Raw genomic sequence first — 21,754 nt, forward strand, 5'->3', positions numbered from 1 at the left:
AGATTCTCAGAAAACAAATGAGACCCAGCATTCATGATATGCACGCTCTTAAGGCTGTGCAATTGGGCAATTAGTTGAATTAGTTGAAAGGGGTGTGTTCAAAAAAATAGCAGTGTGGCATTCAATCACTGAGGTCATCAATTTTGTGAAGAAACAGGTGTGAATCAGGTGGCCCCTATTTAAGGATGAAGCCAACACTTGTTGAACATGCATTTGAAAGCTGAGGAAAATGGGTCGTTCAAGACATTGTTCAGAAGAACAGCGTACTTTGATTAAAAAGTTGATTAGAGAGGGGAAAACCTATAAAGAGGTGCAAAAAATGATAGGCTGTTCAGCTAAAATGATCTCCAATGCCTTAAAATGGAGAGCAAAACCAGAGAGACGTGGAAGAAAACGGAAGACAACCATCAAAATGGATAGAAGAATAACCAGAATGGCAAAGGCTCAGCCAATGATCACCTCCAGGATGATCAAAGACAGTCTGGAGTTACCTGTAAGTACTGTGACAGTTAGAAGACGTCTGTGTGAAGCTAATCTATTTTCAAGAATCCCCCGCAAAGTCCCTCTGTTAAAAAAAAGGCATGTGCAGAAGAGGTTACAATTTGCCAAAGAACACATCAACTGGCCTAAAGAGAAATGGAGGAACATTTTGTGGACTGATGAGAGTAAAATTTTTCTTTTTGGGTCCAAGGGCCACAGGCAGTTTGTGAGACGACCCCCAAACTCTGAATTCAAGCCACAGTACACAGTGAAGACAGTGAAGCATGGAGGTGCAAGCATCATGATATGGGCATGTTTCTCCTACTATGGTGTTGGGCCTATTTATCGCATACCAGGGATCATGGATCAGTTTGCATATGTTAAAATACTTGAAGAGGTCATGTTGCCCTATGCTGAAGAGGACATGCCCTTGAAATGGTTGTTTCAACAAGACAATGACCCAAAACACACTAGTAAACGGGCAAAGTCTTGGTTCCAAACCAACAAAATTAATGTTATGGAGTGGCCAGCCCAATCTCCAGACCTTAATCCAATTGAGAACTTGTGGGGTGATATCAAAAATGCTGTTTCTGAAGCAAAACCAAGAAATGTGAATGAATTGTGGAATGTTGTTAAAGAATCATGGAGTGGAATAACAGCTGAGAGGTGCCACAAGTTGGTTGACTCCATGCCACACAGATGTCAAGCAGTTTTAAAAAAACTGTGGTCATACAACTAAATATTAGTTTAGTGATTCACAGGATTGCTAAATCCCAGAAAAAAAAAATGTTTGTACAAAATAGTTTTGAGTTTGTACAGTCAAAGGTAGACACTGCTATTTTTTTGAACACACCCCTTTCAACTAATTGCCCAATTGCACAGCCTTAAGAGCGTGCATATCATGAATGCTGGGTCTTGTTTGTTTTCTGACAATCTACTGAACCTACTGGTAACTTGTTTGCCACGTAGCAATAAAAAATATACTAAAAACCTTGATTATTCTGGTTAGTCACATTGTACTGCTATTATTTTGAACAATACTGTATATATATATATATATATATATATATAAAACAATAATAATAATAATAATAATCTTACTGACCCCAAAGTTTTGAACAGTACTGTAAATATATTTTATATTTCCACAAAATAAAGGTCTGTTATCAGTAATGTTCGTGTTAATGTATGCTGTTGCCACTTTCCTCCTCATCCGCACTTTCATGTCAATTTATAGTGTTTCTTTCCTGAGGGACTTCAGTATTTAACACGCAGATCCTCCATTAACTTTTGTTACTTGCTGATAAAGTCATTAAATATAACTTTGCCTGCAGTGTTTTCAAACAAGTTGGCATAAATTCAGTGAGAACCTGAGGGGGGATCATTACGAGCAGAAGTTTGAACACGCTTCCACTCGCCGCAGGTGAAGCCAGTGTTGCGTAAGTGAGTCATTAGGCCAAAAGTAGAGCAGAGGGGAAGACGACAATGTAAATCTGTCATTCGTTCACCTGCAGACTTACATGCCGTGACCTGATGTCTGACTCAAACCCAAGCTGAGCTTTATTCACAGGGTGAAGGCAGACTGTCAGATACAGTAGCAAACACTGACTGAAACTCCTCGCCCTTAAACAGAAGAAACATCACGAGCATGATGTTGTTGTTGCTTGACGGATGTCATTTTTATCCTCATTTGAGTGTAAGTGAGCCTTTGAAGGATCGTGTCTGTACATGAACCAATCCATGTTCCCTGTTCTGGGAATCTCTCCCTGTGTTTTAATGAGGTCACAGCAGAAATATCTCATGTCTAGCCGTTTGTCCGTCCTCACCGAGGAGCAGCCACAAACAATCCACGACTGAAGAGGTTCATCATAAACCTGTTTCTTCAGTCTTCCCTCCGACCTCTCCTCACTACTTCACATTCTCTAGAGTCTCGCCGAGACTTCTCAAAGCCTTTTGCATCTCCCGATGAAAGACGACTGAAGAGGGCTGTGTTTAGACACAAGAGTATATGATAGGAATAATGTGCTAACATAACTGATTAGATTTTGAATCAGCATGGATGCATTAATTTATCAAAAGTAACAGTAAAGACATTTAGAATGTTACAAAATGTTATTTTTTTTTTAAATAAATGCTTTTCTTTTAAAGTTTCAGTAACACTTTATTTGAAGTACCAATTCTCATTATTAACTAGTTTGCATATTTCTAGCATACTGGTTGTTTATTAGTTTATTAGTATTACTTGTAAAACACATATTAATGCTTTATTCTGCATGACCATGTTTTTATTAACGCAAAAGTCGTATTTAATACTTGTAGTTTGGATCCTTAAAATAATGTGACTAAACTATCACAGTTTCCACAAAACATTTGAAATAGCACTTTTTGTTTTGTTTTTTGTTTTGTTAATAATAGTGAATGTTTCTTGAGCAGAAAATTAGAATCAGCATATTATAATGATTTCTGAAGGATCATGTGACACTGAAGACTGGAGTAATGATGCACATCACAGAAATACAATTGATTTTACAATATAATCAAATAGAAAACAGTTACTTAAAATAATTATAATATTTCACAATTTTACTGTATTAAAAAAAATTCACCCTTTTGTGGAGCATTGACAACGTCTTTCCAAAACGTTAAAATTTTTCCAAACCAAGCTTTTGAACAGGACTGTAAGAGACTTAATTTGAGATTGAGGACTGCATGTTTAGCTTACACGAACAAAGCCCTTTGATATATTCCACTGTCAGGATTCATTGTTGTGTTTTTGTCACTGAGGAACAGTAAATGTGTTTGACTTTGTTTGGGATTGTCACAGTGTAACTAGATGAATGCTATAAAACAGTTTGCAGCGAGTGTCTCTGTTGAGTAATTATCCTGCTGATGACACACGGGGAGTGTTTGGGCTTCATGGGGCCTGTTTGTGACAGTTTTAGTGCTAAAGTTTAACCATGTTTCCTGCTTGTCCAGACGGAATTAGTTCATGGATTCGCTCGGTCAGCACAAATGCTTAACCTGTAGTCGATTATACAAAAACTATGATGTCACATCTCAGGAAGAGTTTATCTAAAAATGTAAATTAACTGAAAAATGAACTCATTCTCAGGACATCGAAGATTTAGAGTAGTTTGCTTCTTCATCAGATTTGGAGAAATGTAGCATTGCATCACTTGCTCACCAATGTATCCTCTGCAGTGAATGGGTGCCGTCAGAATGAGAGCTCAAACAGTTAATAAAAACATCAGAATAATCCACACCACTTCAGTGTACCAGTTTATGTCTTGTGAAGTGAAAAGCTGTGACATTTTTTACTTAAAACGGACACTTCACAGGACATCAGTCGAAGGCCTGGGGTAGTCTGGATTACTTGTGGATTATTGTGGTGTTTTTATCAACTGTTTGGACTCTCATTCTGACGGCACCCATTCACTGCAGAGCATGAGCAAGTGATGCAATGCTACATTTCTCTAAATCTGATGAAGAAACAAACACATCTAAATCTAGGATGGCCTGAGAAAGAGTAAATTGTCAGAAAACTTTCATATTTGTGTGAACTCTTCCTTTCAAAAGCTTAATTTGGAATAAAATCAGCTTTACAAATGCAGTCACTTTCTTCATTGTTGTTGTTTTAGCAATTAGCTCGTCTTGGGCACTACTTCTTCCACATGTGAAGATTTCGGTACGACTAGATTGTTAAAATGCACTTCAACACCTTGATAGTACAGCTTTATCAGCCTCTGAGTTTAATAGTCATCATTTCAGCACTTTCTAGGCCCCAGACTTCCTAAAAGTCCGGAGGGATTTTCTTTCTTTCTTTCTTTTGTTTTTTGCAATGTATTTTTATCATGTTATAATTAAAAGATTATAGGTAGATGACTCATATCCTGACTGGAATGTGAAGCAAACGTGAAAAGATGTGTGTGTGCATGCACATACGCCCCAGGCCTTAATATGAACCATATAAAGTGACTGTGGAAACATGTAGGTCTATATGAAGAGAGGATGCAGTGATATACTCGAGGAACAGCCACTGTGATCTTTTCTAGATTCATTCTCAGTCTGAATCTTGTTGGATCATGTTCTCCACAGGTGTCACTCTTAAACAACTCCGATTAAAAAAAATCTTCATGCTTCTTTGGAGATTCACCAAGAGCTTTCTGAAGTTCTTTAGGTTCTTTAGATTAGTGTTCTGGTTTCTGGTTATATATATAAAATACCATTCATAGTTTCGGAGTCAGAAAGAAGGTAATACTTTTATTCAACAAGGATGCATTAAAAAATAAAGACATTTATAATGTTAATAAATGCTTTTCTTTTGAACTTTCTATTCATCAAACAATACTTTAAAAATGTTTCCACAAAAATATGAACTGTTTTCAACAGTGTCTCTTGAGCAGCAAATCATCATGTGACACTGATGACTGGAATTATGATGCTGAAAATTCAGCTGCGCATCACAGGAATATATTACATTTTACAATATATTCAAATAGAAAACAGTTATTTAAAATTCTAAAAATATTTCACAATATTACTGTTTTTATTCTACTTTTGATCACACTAATGCAGCGAGGAGAAGAGACTTCATCCGAAACATTAAGTCACAAGCCCAAATTCAGATGCAAACAGTGGGGGACAGTAACGGAGTAGCTTTACTTCGTTACTGTACTTAAGTAAATTTTTCAAGTATCTGTACTTTACTTCACTGTGAGCGTGCGTGCGTCTGATGTTGCTAAAAGTAAGTTATTAATGTCGAAATTTAGGATTAATTATTGTAACTGAAAATCATATTTAGGTCAAAATTGTCAGTTGTTTGGGAACTAAATCCGCTGTAAAGAGTGATCTGTTTAAGACCACTGAAATGCTCCAGTGCAAACGCAGACACATCAATCAGCGTCTCTGTGTTTTAGGTTAAAAAATTAAATTAAATAACCTTAAACTAACACAGATTAAATAAAATAACTCATGCATGTCCAAATTCCCCGCTGCCCTAATATTAACAGTTTTATTAAAATGCTACCATGACATCTGTTTTTATATTGTGTATTAACAGTAACGTTATACATATGTATATTGTTTGGATTAACTAGACGAGTAACGTTAGACAGACATGAATGTTTATTCATAACAGTACTGAAAATAAGTACATATTGTAGCTGATGCTAAATGTCTAGCTAACAAGCTTGCTGGTGCTAACTTGAGGTAATTTTTATAAATAATGTCTAAATATTTTTATTAAACCACCTATATATATATATATGTATATAGATTACATCTAGGGACAAAAGAAAGGATGTGATGTTCAGAACATGGTAACTAGTAATTATCAAAGAGGGGAAGAGATGCACCCCGTTTGGCCAGGGGTGTTTTTACACCACAGACAAGGTTTGAGAAGGAAAAAATCATTATGAAAATATAATTATATTTTCCTTAAAATGTTCTTCCTAACTTCAGGCCTTATTATCATGTCATATATAACTGTGATGTTTTGTAAAATCACAAACTTTAAAACACTTTCACAACTATTAATAGTTCTAATAATAAATCATCATATTTTCATGATTTCTAAAGATCATGTGACACTGAAGACTGGAGGAATGATGCTGAAAATACAGCTGCACATCAGAGAAATAGATTATATTTTAAAGGATATTAAAATAGAAACCATTATTTTATATATTTTATTTTGATCATTTAGAATTATTACTGAAATACAACCTTTTTTGTTTCAAACAGTTCAATGAACAATAATAAATGAAGTACCTGGAGCTGACAATGAAGTAAATGTATAATAATTAGCAAAGATGATTAATTTAGCGCTATAAACGCGCGTGTGAGGGGCGGAGACGCGCCGCGGAGCGTCAGACGCGCGTGAGGACCAAACACAGCAGAATGGTAGGAAACTTCACTCCTCTTATTATTTCTCTTTTACTATAGCGATTTATTTTTAGACACGTGATCTGAGTCTTTAATAGATTTGTAGAGTTATTAGAGTATAGAGTAAGAGAAATTGAGTTATTTTTTTTTTTACATTCTTTGGTCGAAGTTTTCAGATCGGCAATTCGGAGCCTGTTCGCGACTCTATTGATTCAGATCGGCACTTCGGAGCCTGTTCGCGACTCCGTTGATTCAGATCGGCACTTCGGAGCCTGTTCGCGACTCGGTTGATTCAGATCGACACTTCGGAGCCTGTTCGCGACTCGGTTGATTCAGATCGGCACTTCGGAGCCTTTTCGCGACTCGATTGATTCAGATCGGCACTTCGGAGCCTGTTCGCGACTCGGTTGATTCAGATCGGCACTTCGGAACCTGTTCGCGACTCGGTTGATTCAGATCGGCACTTCGGAACCTGTTCGCGACTCGGTTGATTCAGATCGGCACTTCGGAACCTGTTCGCGACTCGGTTGATTCAGATCGGGACATCGGGGCATGTTTGAGATTTTTTTAAATTCAGATCTGGACATCGAAGCAGGAAGTTTTTGTCAAACAGTTAATCGGTGATAAATGAATATTTGGACTTGAGGCTTTTTTTTTACTTGTCGATTCAGCATGTACATGGACCCACACACAAAGGTGGACACACTCTAGACTTAATCATCAGTAGAGCTCTAAACTTTTCATCCATTGTTATTAAGGACGTTATTCATAATCGTACTGAAAATAAGTAAATATTGTTAGCTGATGCTAACTGTCTAGCTAACAAACTTGCTGGTGCTAACTTGAGGTAATTTTTATAAATAATGTCCAAATATTTTTATTCAACCACCTATATATACAGTATATATATATATATATATATATATATATATATATATATATATATATATATATATATATATATATATATATATATATATATTACATCTGGGGAGAAAAGAAAGGATGTGATGTTCAGAACATGGTAACTAGTAATTATCAAAGAGGGGAAGAGATGCACCCCGTTTGGCCAGTGGTGTTTTTACACCCCAGACAAGGTTTGAGAAGGAAAAAATCAGTATGAAAATATATTTTCCTTAAAATCTTCAGGCCTTATTATCATGTCATATATAACTGTGATGTTCTGTAAAACAACAAACTTTAAAATACTTTGTTCTTACTGGTGAAAATCAGATGGTCATCTCTGTTTTCTCTCAGGTACATCACAGTGTAAGCTTCACAGTTAACATTACTCTCATCAGTGTAGTCCATATCAACAACAAAAATATATCATGACTCCATATAGTGGTTATTTTGGAAAAAATCCCAGGTATTTTGAGCAGCAGGATTATAAAAAAAAATAAAAAAAATGTGCTAATATAAAATTAAATTAGCCTATATAAAATTGCAAACATCTATCTTTCAGTACTTTTTTACTTAAAGGGGGGGTGAAATGCTCGTTTTCACTCAATATCCTGTTAATCTTGAATACCTATAGAGTAGTACTGCATCCTTCATAAATCCAAAAAGTCTTTAGTTTTATTATATTCATAAGAGAAAGATAGTCTGTACCGATTTTTGCCGGAAAAACACGACCGGCTGGAGGCGTGACGTGTGGGCGGAGCTAAAGAATCACGAGCGCGAATAGGCTTTTGCGTTGAGAGCATGTGGAAGCTGTGACATTACCGTGAGGAAAAACCATCATCCAAAACAAACCATGCCTTACAGTCAGATTCAGCCGTTTATTTATGATCCAGAATCAGATCCAGAGGCTGAAACTGAACGAAAGCAGCAGCAGCAACGACTCACTCCGAGCGGGGCTCGAACCCGGGTCTCGGCATGGGAGGGGACGCACTAACAAGGAGGCAGAGATATTTGAAGCAGTTTTACTCACCGCCTGCGGTTCCAACACACGATCGTGACCCTTTTTCCTTGGGATTTCATCATCCTTAAGAAATAAACGATACGCAAATCCGATCGTGTGTACTTTTATTTTTACTGGAGTAATATTTTATTATACGTAGCTGTACTTTTACTCAAGTACTTGATTTGTGTACTTCGTCCACCACTGGATGCAAATTACATTTCAGAGCTTCGGTAGGATGATATTCAAGATTGATGACCCAAATTTCAATCTGTTTCTCAAACAAGCTAATTTATGACTGCAGAAGACTTGAAATATAGTCATATGGCCTTCTTTTATGATGTGTTTTGTTTGTTTTGTCACATGGAAAATAACTTGTCTTTTTGTGTTCCCCCGATAAAAACAAAAGCATAAGGGTTTGGACAGACATGACAGAGAGTAAACAAACACTTTTAGGTTTTTGTGGTTCTCCTGTTGGATCAAACTGTGAAACCTTTTTGCAGCTTCGGCAACCATAATTAAGAGATTGTCTGAAGCCATGTCATGATTTCAGTGCAATAAATGAGCAGAATCATTTATAAAACATGGCTAATGCTTTCATCACACAGATTAAAGAAATCTTTTTGTGGTAGCATACACCTATAATTAGAAAAGTGTGGTACAGTGCACATGAAATATGAATAGCATGATAATGAGTCTCCTTAATTAAGTCTTTGTCTTAAATGGCTCATAAATGTCAGTCTTTAGTGATTTATAGCGATGAAGGTTCTTAACCTCTGGCCTTTCCTGTCACCTCCGTGCATTAACAGTCCCTCATCCGTCCTTCTGCCTATAGTGTGTCTCTTCCCTGCAGTCTTCTTTGTGTGTGTGTGTGTGCTGGTGGAGGGTCCAGATACTTCAGATGTCTGGGCTGCTGCGAGAGCCTGGAATAACTTGCATGCCTGTCACCAGACTTTTGCAGAGAGTGTGAGTGTTCGATTTCTCTCTTGGTCCTTGATCAATCTGTAAATTCTGCATTTAATATTAGGAGCTAATATATTTTAAGCACCTTCGAGAAACAAGCTTAGGCAAAAACGATATGTTTCTAAAACTAACTAGTGAAAACCTGATAATTGAAAAATAAAAAACTGAAATGCAAAGATCACATGAGTCTAGTTTAGTTCTTAGATTTATGAACAAAGCAATCACAGACATTTGTTTTTTATATATTTTTATTTATTTATTTTATTATATTATAATTATTAATTTTTTTATAATTATTTAATTTAATTTTATAATAATAATAAAACAAATCATGTGAAAAACATCCCTAGAGATAATGTTTGAAGTTTTAAAACATGATAATACTGATTTAGTTATTCTCCACATTTCAAATGCTCTCAGGCAAGCAGTTCTTGCAACCTTTAGGTTCCATTCATATTTATATTTAAGATATGACAGCTGATCAAATTTATACTTACTCTTTTTCTTTCTTTTTTTTTAAAATAAAAATAACAAAAGCATTGTTTGTTTGTCTATTTATTTATTTATTTTTACCTGTGGAGAACCTGTGTGATCTTTTTAATCTTTACGCTCAAGTTTATTGTACTTCTTTAATGTCTGTGTTTTTTTAGTTCCTCACCAGTGGTTAAACCCTAAGAGAGGTTTTGTTCTTCCTGCTGAATCCACAAGGAAGTGGCATGTAATGCTTAATGGACTGCAGTTTGAGATCGTCACCACAACCACTAATGGCATCACTAAAGCAGCACAGCAGGGCCATTTACTGCTAACACTTACTGTCCAGAAGTGCCAATCTCACAGTCAGGAACACCACAAGCTCCTTAACTGGCTTTGTCATTCATATGCATATAAAAGAGTGCTATTAGAAAGACCAGTTACTTACTTACAGTAAGAGCCACTGGTGAACCAGGACCAGGACCATTTTAAATACATAGTTTCTCCTTGTAGGTTTGATCCCAAGTCATTCGGCTAATGCTGCTATCAAGACATTAAAGGCTTGGATGAAGGGCCACATCAGATAGCAGCATGGCTGTGAGTTTTGTAAGAATTTAATACCGTTTTTTTTTTTTTTTTTGTGAGAAAGATTCCTGAAGGTATTAATCTTAAATTATTTTTACATTACATTCTTACAGTCTTATTCATAAACTGTTTGGTATTCTTTTCTTTTCTTTTCTTTGTATTTACATGCTCCAAAAATGACTTGTAGCTCTGCAATTTAATTTAATTTAATTTAATTTAATTTAATTTTATTTTATTTTATTTTATTTTATTTTATTTTATTTTATTTTATTTTATTTTATATGTTTTGTTTTGTAACAATCATTGTCTTAATAATTTGGTATTCAGTTGTTTTCTATACATTGCAAATGCTTTGATTTCATTGAAATAATTTTTATTTATTTTATTATTTCTTTTATTGAGAAAAAAAAATCCATGATAATAATTTGAAATAATTTTATAATTTTTTTCACCCTGTCTTAATAATACAATATTTGATATTGTTCCAAAAATTACTTGTAGGTTTGTTACCAAGTCATTCAGCTAATGGTGCTATCAATACATTAAAGACATGAAGACCTAGATGCAGGGCAACATTTGGGCCAGTAAACAACCCCATAGCAAACAGCATTATGGCTGCATTGGTATGAATCACTCACATTACCTTAAGAAGCTGTTTTGTTCTTATTGTGGTTCTCTGTGGTAAGTAGGATCAGGATTAACTATAGGATTTGTGCATGGTTGACTTTTCTTTGTGCCATTACTAGTGGATTATTGCACTAAACATGTTAATACATGGCACAGAACACCTACACAGACATTAACCTACAATTATCTTGGTGTTGAAGTATTTGGCACACCTGAAGTCAAAGTGCACCAAATGCTGTTTAAAGTGTTTTTTTTTTTTTTTAATTGATCATAATGAATATTAATTCTCATGCAGGTTTGCCAGGGAGGTGATACATGACATCATGTTTTTCTAAGAATTCTTGCCCTCATAGTGACGCGGGGAGGAAGTGTTTGTTCTCCGTGTGAATAGTTTTTCTTTTCCTCTCTTCTGTGAGTAAAACAAACTCTGCAATTTGGTAAGATTGTTTTGAAACCAAAAGCTGACCAAACAATTGTCTGGCATAAATCATAACTTGCTGTCAGTAGACAGTAGGGTAGAACACAGCAGGCCGGTCACGTGACTGCCTTTGAAGGTAAAAGAACATCACCGAAATCACTCAACATTAACATAACATAACGTTACGCATCCATTAGATGGGTGTTCTCATGCTCAAGTCCATTAACGTAGACATAAATAAATGACAAGTCTTTCTCAAGACATGCTTGTGATTGTGTGTTTTTCTTATTTATACTGCTATGTCATGAGCTGCTTTCCAAATCACATACTTATGCTAAATGCTAAAATGCTTTCACATTAGCATTGAAGTAGGCTACATACTTTTGAGAATGTTGTCCGTTGTCAAATTGATCTGTTTAATTTGTTTGTTAAACATTTTTTTTGTGCGTAAATAGTTGTTTCAGTTGGACAGTTGAGATTATAGGGTTTTAAGACTGGTTCATATTGAAATTCGTTCTACTCATGTAGTCAGAATTGTATGGAAGCCTGTTTCTGCCACAGAATAATAATAATAATATTAAAAGGTAATTGCAACATTTTCCTCACACATTTTATTTTTTCCACAATTATGATTTTATTTCTCACATGAAGAATCAGAATTATGAATGCACAATTCTGTAAAAAAAAAGAAAAAAAAAAGTCCAAATAGCTAGATATAACCTTCGAACAATTATTAGGTAATATGTTGCAATTAAGAAAATTCAGAATAATTTTTTTTTTATTTAATTGTGAGATATTAATTCAGAACTGCTAGAAAAAAAAAGTCAGAATTGTGAGCCAAGAATGTGCAATTATGTTTTTTATTAGTATAAATATTACAGTTTTAAGTATAAATATTATGATATCTCTCCAAACTCAAACATTTCTGAAAGTTAATAGCTGAACAGGTTTCAAACATTGAACATATAGTTAAAGTTTAAGGATGAATTTTGTTGTGTGTTTTTATCATTTTTATAATTACAAATTTTTACTAATTTTTTTTTTTACTAATTTCTATTTCAGTTTTATTTTTATTTTAGCACATCAAGTTAAACTAAAGAAAAATGAGAAATTTTAGCTGAAATCAAGTATTTTTATTTTATTTTCTTTCAGTTAATGTTTATTTTATTTCAAGTAATCAAAATGCTTTTTTATGGTCTTCATTTTTCTTCCAGTTAATTACAATAACCCTGGTTCAAGGGTTGTGGCTAATAGCTGAAAAAGCATGTGCGGTTGCATCTATAGCATACTATTTAATAATTCTTCCATTTGAGACCCCTTGGCTATGTTCAGAATAGCAAACTGTCATACTCTTCATAGTATGCAAATATAAATTTTGTGACAGGGACTTGCATGCAGCATGATGTGGTGATTTGTGACAACATGTTGCATTATGCATTAAAATAGCATTCCATTCTGAACTGAACCGTGGTCTTACTCTATAATTGTCTTTACTGTTTCTATGTTTTCTCATTTTGCAGATGATCAGTACAAATATTACAGAGTTAGTACAAAGATTAAAGTTCATCAGATATTGTTTGTGATTTAAACAAACTGGATTTCTCTCTGACTCTTGCTAGCTGCCCTAATGTGTTTGCTAAATGTGGCAGGCCTGTAAGACAGCCATAAAAACGATGGAAATCTGGCCGGGACAGACGATGGGGAAGCGGGTGAAAGACTGTATAGTTCACCTTTTATTTCACACCCCAAACCTATGGCCTGTCCCCTCCTTTTCCAGCTTCCCTCTCATTGCAATCCAAACTGTCCGCTTTCATCGCAGTGTGTGATGGCTTCACTGTGTATGAGTGAGCGAGAGAATCTGGGCTAAAGAAAGAAAAGCCGTGATCGAAAGCCCCATTCACCGCTTTCTTTAACAGCCTTATTAGCTGGCTCATTCAGAGTGAATGGGAACGTTTCTTTTATGAGGAAGGGGGAAAAAAAGCAGGAGGCTCGGGCAGCCTGGTGGAGAGGAGAGAGGAAAAGCAAGAGGCAAAGGCATATTCGCCACAGTCCCCTCCTCCTCTCATAACCCTGCTCTCCTCCATAACTATGTAGTTTTCTCCTTCGGGTCGGTGAAAAGGGCCTGTCCAGTGGAGAGGACAGTGTGGAGCGCGGCGGGGGGGCCCCTCGGTCTCTTGATTAGGGAACGTCCCTGTGTGAGCGCTGGGACAGAGAGGGCTCCACGGGGGAGCTGCGTGAGGGCACAGTTAGTAACGCTGGGAAAATGACAGGCTCTGTTTGCAACAGTACGGATGATATGTAGTGGAGCTTACATGGAGATTAAAGGAAATAACAAATCTGCACTTTCAGAAAAGAAAGGTACAAACGCCGTCACTGGGGCGGTACCTTTTCAAAAGGTACACTTTTGTACCTTTTAGGTAATAAAATGTACACTTTAGGTAATGATACGTTCTTTTAAGTTACCAATATGGACTGTTTAGGTACAAAGGTGTGCTTTTTGAAAAGGTATACCGCCCCAGTGACAACTTTTGTACCTTTTTTTTCTGAGAGTGTGTCATTAGTTACTCTCCCTCCTGTCTTTCCAAACCTTTCACTAAACTTTACACAGCTCTTTTGCATATGAAGGACGGTTTATAGTGCCCACTTCTTTCAATATCCAATAAAATTAAATAAAAAATAAAATAGCTATAAAATACTGATTGGTACAAATATTCAATTAAAAAAAATAACCACTTTTATTTATTTCTTTATTTTAAGTTGAGGCTGATGTGTTTAAGACCTTGTTAAGAGGCTTTGGTTTAGTCTTAAAGGAAATGTAAAAAATACACACTAATGGTCAAAAGTTTAGAATAATTAAGTAAAAATAGTTGAATGAAATCTCTTATGCTCACCAAGGCTGCATTTATTTTGTTAAAAAATGCATAAAAACAATAATATTGTGAAATATTATTACAGTTTAAAATAACTGTTTCTACTTGAATATTTTTGTAAAATATTATTTATTCTTGTGATGCAAAGCTGAATTTCCAGCATCATCACTATAGTCGTCAGTGTCTTATGATGATAATATGCTGATTATAATATATTTCAAATAATACTTCCAAAGGTTATACTGTGTTTTTGATCAAGTGAATGCAGCCTTGGTAAGAATTCTTAAAAAAAAAAAGTTTTCAATCTGAATTATTTCAGAATGTTTTTAATCTCTGTTTTGTTAGATTTGTCAGCAGTGAATGATCTTCAACTGTTACTTGTACTGGTTTTGTACCGTAAAAACTAGTTATTGAAAAGTGAAAATATCAGCATTAAATAATTGTATTTTAAAAAAGCATATCCCAACTTAAAAGGCTGAATGAATCTTTAAGATGTCACAATGCAACTTGTTAACATTTACAGCAGTGGCGTGCTGCAGACCTCCGCAGGGGCAGGACCTCGAGCCCCCCAGACCCCTGTGCGCGCCACTGATTTACAGACATTCTTTGTCAAACAGAATGTTTTAAAATGTCAAATCCATGAAATTGGATAGTGTCAAGAATGCATGCAATTTAAAAAGGCCCTGGGGTCTCTGGGACCCCCAAAGGATTAAGGATCCGACAGATCTGCCACTAGGTGGCGCAGTTGCAGTGAATGAATGGCATTCTGCAGCACTGAGCACTGGAGCTCGTGCAGGGGAGGAGAGAGACCCCCAGTTCCGGACAAACTTTGCAGGATTGCGCAGAACTGGTCGAGTGACTCGGAGGGAGCTCGAGCTCTGAGGTCTGTGATTGGAGGAGAAAGACCGAGTCCAAAAACTATCGGCCAGGAAACGTCTCGGGTTTCAGGGGGGAGTGACATTTCTTCAGGGGGTTGGAAGCAGAGAGAAAAAAATCAGTGTAAACCTGACAAAGCGTCTGAGAACAGCCAGTATCCTCTGAGACTGCGTTCATGTCACTGGATGTGTATTTTGGGATGGATGTTTTATTCGCTGATTGTTGCACTGTCACATCTCCTGTAGCTGAAGGCTGCTGCGCGTTTGCACGAGCCGTTTAGTGAAGCAACAACTTGGTTTACAGACGAAAAAAAAAGTTTCTGGGACGCGTCATTTTTTTTCCTGGAAGGATTTACACAAACACGCACGGATACTATCGGTGGCTCGCTATTGGCATGCGATCCTATCGTTGGTGCCCCGTTGGATTTGGGAATAGGGAATAGTTTGGTCACATTCCTGTCTGGATTCGGCCCATGAGCTCCCTGTTCATATGCGGATCCTGAACTCCACTATCAGCTCCTTCTCTGTAAGTTACTTGTGTTTCTGTTGATATTTTAAGCGGAGGTTTGCTCGTATTTTATGGAAATGCAACGTTCTGTCATTTTTTTTGCGACTTTACGCATGTTTAATTATCGTTTCTTTAGCTTTTGCAATACGCAAATGTATCTTAACCACTGCATACGAATAAATATTAAATTAAATGAGCACAGATTTGGATATATTCTAGGCTAATTCTGAAGTTACGTGGAGTTCACTGAAAATGTCATAACTTCTCTTTTCATCAGCGATGGCCTTGTCAGACAATTTTGTCAAGGTTATTTAACAAAATATTTTCACTTAGTTAAAATGTATGCACACTCAGTGTGTGTGTTTGCATTTTTTCTTGCTCTATTTTATATATATAAACAGTTATTATTTTTATATAAAAACTAAACAGTTTTTTATTTTTACAAAAGGTAAAATTATGGGTCTGTGCTTATAATATCACTGTATTAGAAAATGTCATTTAAAAATGTCAGAATGGTTAAAACCACTCAAAATCACCACTTAGATTAGCTCAGATAATGCATTTATAATATACTGCAATCATTTAAAACGTGCACATTTTTACAACAGTTCAATCGATTCAAATGTAAATTTATATTTGAATTTTAAAAACAACCATTTTTTGTGCTTTTCAGGAACAGTTTGGCCTATTTGTTGGTTTCTTTCCCTCTATCATCATACAGTTGCAATTAAAGTATCCCCATCCTGCCCTGAAATCTTGTGGATACAGGAAGCTCTTATAAAAATGAAACCGACTGACATGAGGTTGCTTTAGAAAGTTTTCTTTGCCATGATAAATAAGTTTGGATACTTGCTTATTAGTGATAAATTCACAGAGCAAAGCTCTGTGTTGAAATAAACTAGAATGTTGTTTGCAAAAATCAATCAATAATCAGCTGTAATCTTAATTTAGATACTAATTAAAGTTGATCCAATGATACAGTCTGTCCATTCACAAAGTGACCAAATTAGTGTCCAGTAATAAACTCACGATAAACTCATTAGGTTTGTGTTTTCTAATGGTCTTCGATTAGGTCAAGTAACAATTCAAATGAAATCAAAGAACACAGAACAGCTGATTCCAGAGGGACACTAGGGTTTTTCTTTGCATTGAAATTAAATCCTTTCTGTTTATTCTGATTTGAATGTCAATAGGATGCTGAGTAATGCCTTCAGATTAAGTGTGCACGCGTTATATGCCACAGAAAACGTTCTAAAACAGTGCTTTCGTGAGAAAAGTTCTTTAAAGATGACGTCATGTATTGCATTGGGAACTTTTTCAAAATCATGCTCATGCAGCAAACCTGGTAAGCACTGACGGTGCTTTGCTCTGTTTCTATCTAGCATGAGCAGACATGTCTCTCGCGATCCCCGTGTGAACCAGTTATCAAACCTATTAAATCTAATTGAATGGCGCATGATTAGATATGAGAATAAACTACAGTGCTCGTGTCCGAACTCGTGTTACAGCATTAGAATCCTGCATTGCTCACGAAAAAAATAAAAAACCTCTGTGGAGGAACCCCACCAGCAGTCAGTCATCTCTCAAGCATTGAAGCCTGCTATAAATGCACGCGCACGACCACAGAGATCAATATTACTTTTACGCGCCAGATCTCCAGAGTGTGACGTGACAGACTTACTGATTCCCGCGTTTTCAATCCCTTTTCCGTTGTCTTGTTTTGAATGCATGAAATCATAATTTTGTTTGTGCAAATGAGTTCTAAACTGTCAATAAAGTTGTTTCCTTTTACAATAAGAATGAAATAGATAGATAGATAGATAGATAGATAGATAGATAGATAGATAGATATGTATCTTGGTTTTTGTAGATGTAGATGTAGTGCTTGGGATAAAGGTGTCTACCAAGTGCATAAATGTATATGAACAAATGCATAGAAATATATCCACAGTTTGTTAGTTAGATGGTTTGCAGTCCTGATAAAATAAATCTCTGTTTAATAGTTATGTATATCTCCTACATGATTAGTTTATCAGTTCTTTAGAAAGTTAGCCGAAGTTGCAGGTAGCTCTTGAGGCAGTGGCTGATGGAGGTGTTTTGTCAGGTTAGTGTGTAGGTGTCAGACTGTAGGTAGGTCTAAAGAATCAGAGCTTTGGTATGTCTATGGCAAGGCTCGTTTAACAGCATTTTGACACTGTCTCTTTTATAACTAGGCCTACGCACTCTGCAAGATAGCTGTGCTTCAGAATCAACTGATTTAAAATATTCACACGAAATATGTAGGGCCATAGCTATGGAGTGTTTTATGTATTGTGTATGGCATCTTGAAGGACATTTTTCTAATTGTTTCTCCTCTTTTTTTTGGTGATCACCTTCCCGTGTCTCTGTCCTGTCTCCTGCCCTCCTCAGCCCAGGTGATCGGTGGGAATTCCAGTGAGTGTCCGACCATACAGCCTGCAGTTCATGGTTTGGTGGAGCCCCTCAGATGGGATCCGTGTCCAGGGGGAGGCCGAGGAGGGGGGGATGGGGAGACACACCCACTGCTGAAGGGATGTCCACCCGAGGGTGGCTTCTGGGTGCGCTCCTACTTTTGACCCTGGCAGCGGTGTCTGTGGCAAGGCCATCATCAAAGATTGCTGAAAAGGTGGAGAAAATAAGTGAACGTGAAGGTAAGTAATGAGAAAAAGGAGCAATGGAATATCATTCAAGAAACATTCCCAGTCTTTCCAGCAGGATCTTGTTAGGAATTCTCGTTACTTCAGTGGTGACAAAAAAACAGATGCTTCTTTACTGCTTATTTGCTATAAAAAACAACCTTCTTTTCCTATGCCGCTGCACCTATGTGTGAAAATATTTAGTTTTTATTGGGGGAAGTCTTGGGAAATTAAGGAATTTTGGTTGAAACAAAACATTGGTGCACGGAATTTCTCATGGTATAGGTAGGATTCCTCATGGCTTCATACATCATTAGTTAGTGCAGATTTTTGGGATTTAACTTTTCATAAACGGTTGTGTTAAGCCCTTCAAGACAGCCAGGAAAGTTCTGAGGAGGTGCTGGTTTGCAGTGATGTGTGGTTTGGAGGTTTTATGAGTAGCTGTATGCAAACCCTAGGAAGTACTTCTTTTGCATGGAGCACGCCTTTGAAATGCTGATAATTATGTGGAGAAAGCGGTTTAAGCATATATCTGGCGTCTTTGAACTGTGAACCCTGAGGTTTAATAATGTATGGAATTATTTTTCATATGCTATACTCAACAACAGCTCGTTTCAAAAGAGTCGCTTTCAGGATTTTTGTGGTTCCATTCATAACGTCTCTTTTCCTTTCTCCCCCCATATTTTCTCTCTCTCTCCATCTGTCTGAGTTTAATGTTTTTCAGAGTTGAGGACCACACACATACCTGCTTGCTTGGCATGCAGATGCAAACCAACCCGTATTAGTTTGTTTGGGAAGAAAATAAACCTTATATGCTTTCCGATTTGAACTAAAATGAAACGAGATTTTCTGCTCTTTTTGGAGGTTTCCTGACTTCCTTTTAACGGGATGTGGTTTGTCATCATTTTCATTCCTAACTCTAAGTAAAAACACTCATTTTATTTGGTTCTTTGGCACTTTCTGAAGTGGTGAATTCCCAGTGGCGTATCTTGGCCAAGTTTTGCCACATTCTGCCATTAGCAGTTGAGATTATTGATGTGATTTTTCGTTTTGTTTGGGGCAGCAGGTAATGAGAACTGTTGCATTGGAAAAGCCTGCTTTAGTTCTTCTGGCTTTAATCACTATATTAATTAAAGGGTTGTCAAACACAATCAATGGAAGTAGCCACCCAACCCCCCCAACCAACACTGTCCAGATGCCCTTTGACCTCAGGGTTGAAACAGGTCCATAGCAGGGTTAAAGCGAAAGTTCACCCAAAATATAGATTCTGTCATTATTAACTCACTCTTATGTTGTTCCAAAAATGCAGGACTTTTCTTTTTACAAAGTTAACGAAATAATACATTTTGAAGGATTTGTGCTCTTTTCAATAAAATGGAAGCTTATTGTGATCAACAGCTTTTGGGGACACTCCATCAACCAAAAAGGACAAAAAAGTGCCAAAATGTTAAACTTCTTAGACTTTTGGTATAGATTTGTGTGAGAAACAATCAAATTTAAGTTGTTATTCCTTGAAAATTGGAGTAGACTTGTATCGTTTACTTTTATGTTACTTTTTAACCATGAATCTCCTTATATTCTTCTATGGGAAAGAGCAGCTTGGAAATGTCTTCTTTCCACACTTATTTTAGAACGGCACAAGGGTGAGTAAATGAGGAAGTGAATAAGAGTAAAGCATCGCTTAGCGTCTCAAATACAAAAGACGTTCTATTGCGCAATATCGCATTATCCTTTGTCCAAAGTCAGATGCTTAACTTTTCATCTTCTAATGCTAAGTGGTCTATGTTGTGGAACTTCATAAGACGATTTGCACTTTTCTCTCCTATCATATGATGGAAGATTATGAGAGGTCATGTGACGGAGGATTAGGTGACTGAAGTGGTGTCATGTGATGCGGAAAGGCTGGGAGAGAGGTTTTGGTGAAATTTGGAGAGTTCTAACCACACCAGTTTCTTGTGGTAGAGACGCAACTCAAGTAGTTGAATGGTTGTGCTACACATGTTTACTTTTTGTACCAAAAAAACTGTGTATGTATCAATTCAACAACAACAAAAAAGCCTGCCATTAAACGCCCACCCCTGGAGGGAAACTTCAACAGCACCCACCTGATGCATGCAAAGCCCACCAAGGGCTCAGTTGTGTTTCTGGGATGGGTAATTGTTTAAGATAGCATATCAGTTTAGAATTATTACAGCGCTGTTTTTTTTTCTGTTAAGGGAGAGTTATATGATTACATAAAATATATTCCATTATCTTCTTGAATCAGCAATGTTGCTAACCTAAAAAGAGTTTTATTGTGAGCAGGCATTGCTTCTCTTTAGAAGCAAGTGATCTTCTTAGAGGTTTGAAAGCAACACATTGTTAAAGTGTGGGAAAGCAAACTTGGATCAAATGTAATCTGACGGGGCTTAGAGCACAATAGTTGAAGATCTTCACCCTTTATTCTCTTATTCCCTGACGCCCCATAAGGTTTGTGGTTGGAACCAGAGGTATGGCCAGGCTGACCCAATGGTGGAAAATGTGGAATCGCACAAGCTTGATTTGGATCATTGTTATTTGGATTGTGTGATTTATTTATTGTCATTGGAGTGGTTCTTCTAGGGTTTTAGTGTGCATGTGTGCCATGTTGGTTTGGACAGAATTAGACACATTCAAATGGAGCTTTGATGATGTTTAAAACATTGGCTGGAGATCCAAACGAATCTCTCGCTGACTTTCCTGTCATCAGTCTTTTTTCTGAAATTGGAATTGTCCCCAATTCCATTCTCTCTGCTTTTTTTAGCCAGAGGGTTTTTTTCTTGCAACCCAGACATTTCTGTTCATAACAGTCACAATACCCAAACCAGTAACACCAGAAGTGTGAGAGATGCTCAGACTCTCGATAAGCGTGCCTTAAATTGACCACCTGCATACAGAAGGGGGTTTCCTGGGTGAATCATGCACTGTTTATACTAAGAGTCATAATAAAAGTGCCAGCTCACACCATTTGTTTATTATGTTTTCATGGGTGAATAAAACTTAATTCTTCTACTTAACAAACTAAACTGCCCCCCCCCTCCCCATAATTTTTATATAAAGCAATTGGCTGCTGTCAACCTTTGCAGTGTTTTTTGTTTATACATGTGTGCTGTATATGCTGCATATTAGTAAAAAAAAAATATATATATATATTTATATATATGTATGTATGAAGTGTTTCTTGGAGGTACATTTCTTTTAGTACATTGAAGGGTGGTCATAAGACTTTTTACATACACCATGTGACCTGTAAATGCGAAAAAATGTTTCAATTGCAGTTTTACTAATTATTTCTTTTTCACATAGCCTGAAAAACAACCTCATGCAAGCGTAAAAACTTTTTGTAGTATTAGGTAGTTTTTATGAAATTAACGCGTTTCCATTAGGTTGCATTTTCAAATCGCAATGTCAATTTGCACCATTTGAAGGGTAATGGAAACATTGTTTGTTAGCACATTTGTAGGTGGTTTCCTGAGTAGGCCTATATCAGGTGCTTGCT

At 36.5% G+C, this 21,754-nt stretch overlaps 1 protein-coding gene across 10 annotated transcripts in view; it reads left to right on the top strand.

Moving 5' to 3' along the window:
- The first annotated feature begins 15,069 nt into the window (after positions 1–15,069).
- Positions 15,070–21,754, top strand: part of LOC113112374 (fibroblast growth factor receptor 2-like) — a 42,265-nt gene continuing 35,580 nt past the window's right edge. For 2 of the 10 annotated variants that reach the window (XM_026277912.1, XM_026277913.1), the window contains exons 1-2: positions 15,070–15,601; positions 17,993–18,252. In XM_026277912.1, coding sequence (XP_026133697.1) covers positions 18,069–18,252 — 184 coding nt within the window. In that variant the 5' untranslated portion in view covers positions 15,070–15,601; positions 17,993–18,068. The remainder of the gene's footprint in view (positions 15,602–17,992; positions 18,253–21,754) is intronic. The other 8 variants (XM_026277906.1, XM_026277914.1, XM_026277911.1 and 5 more) reach the window with 7 other exon arrangements.

Source organism: Carassius auratus, chromosome 13, assembly GCF_003368295.1.
Source record: "Carassius auratus strain Wakin chromosome 13, ASM336829v1, whole genome shotgun sequence".
In the NCBI taxonomy this organism is placed as follows: Eukaryota; Metazoa; Chordata; class Actinopteri; order Cypriniformes; family Cyprinidae; genus Carassius; species Carassius auratus.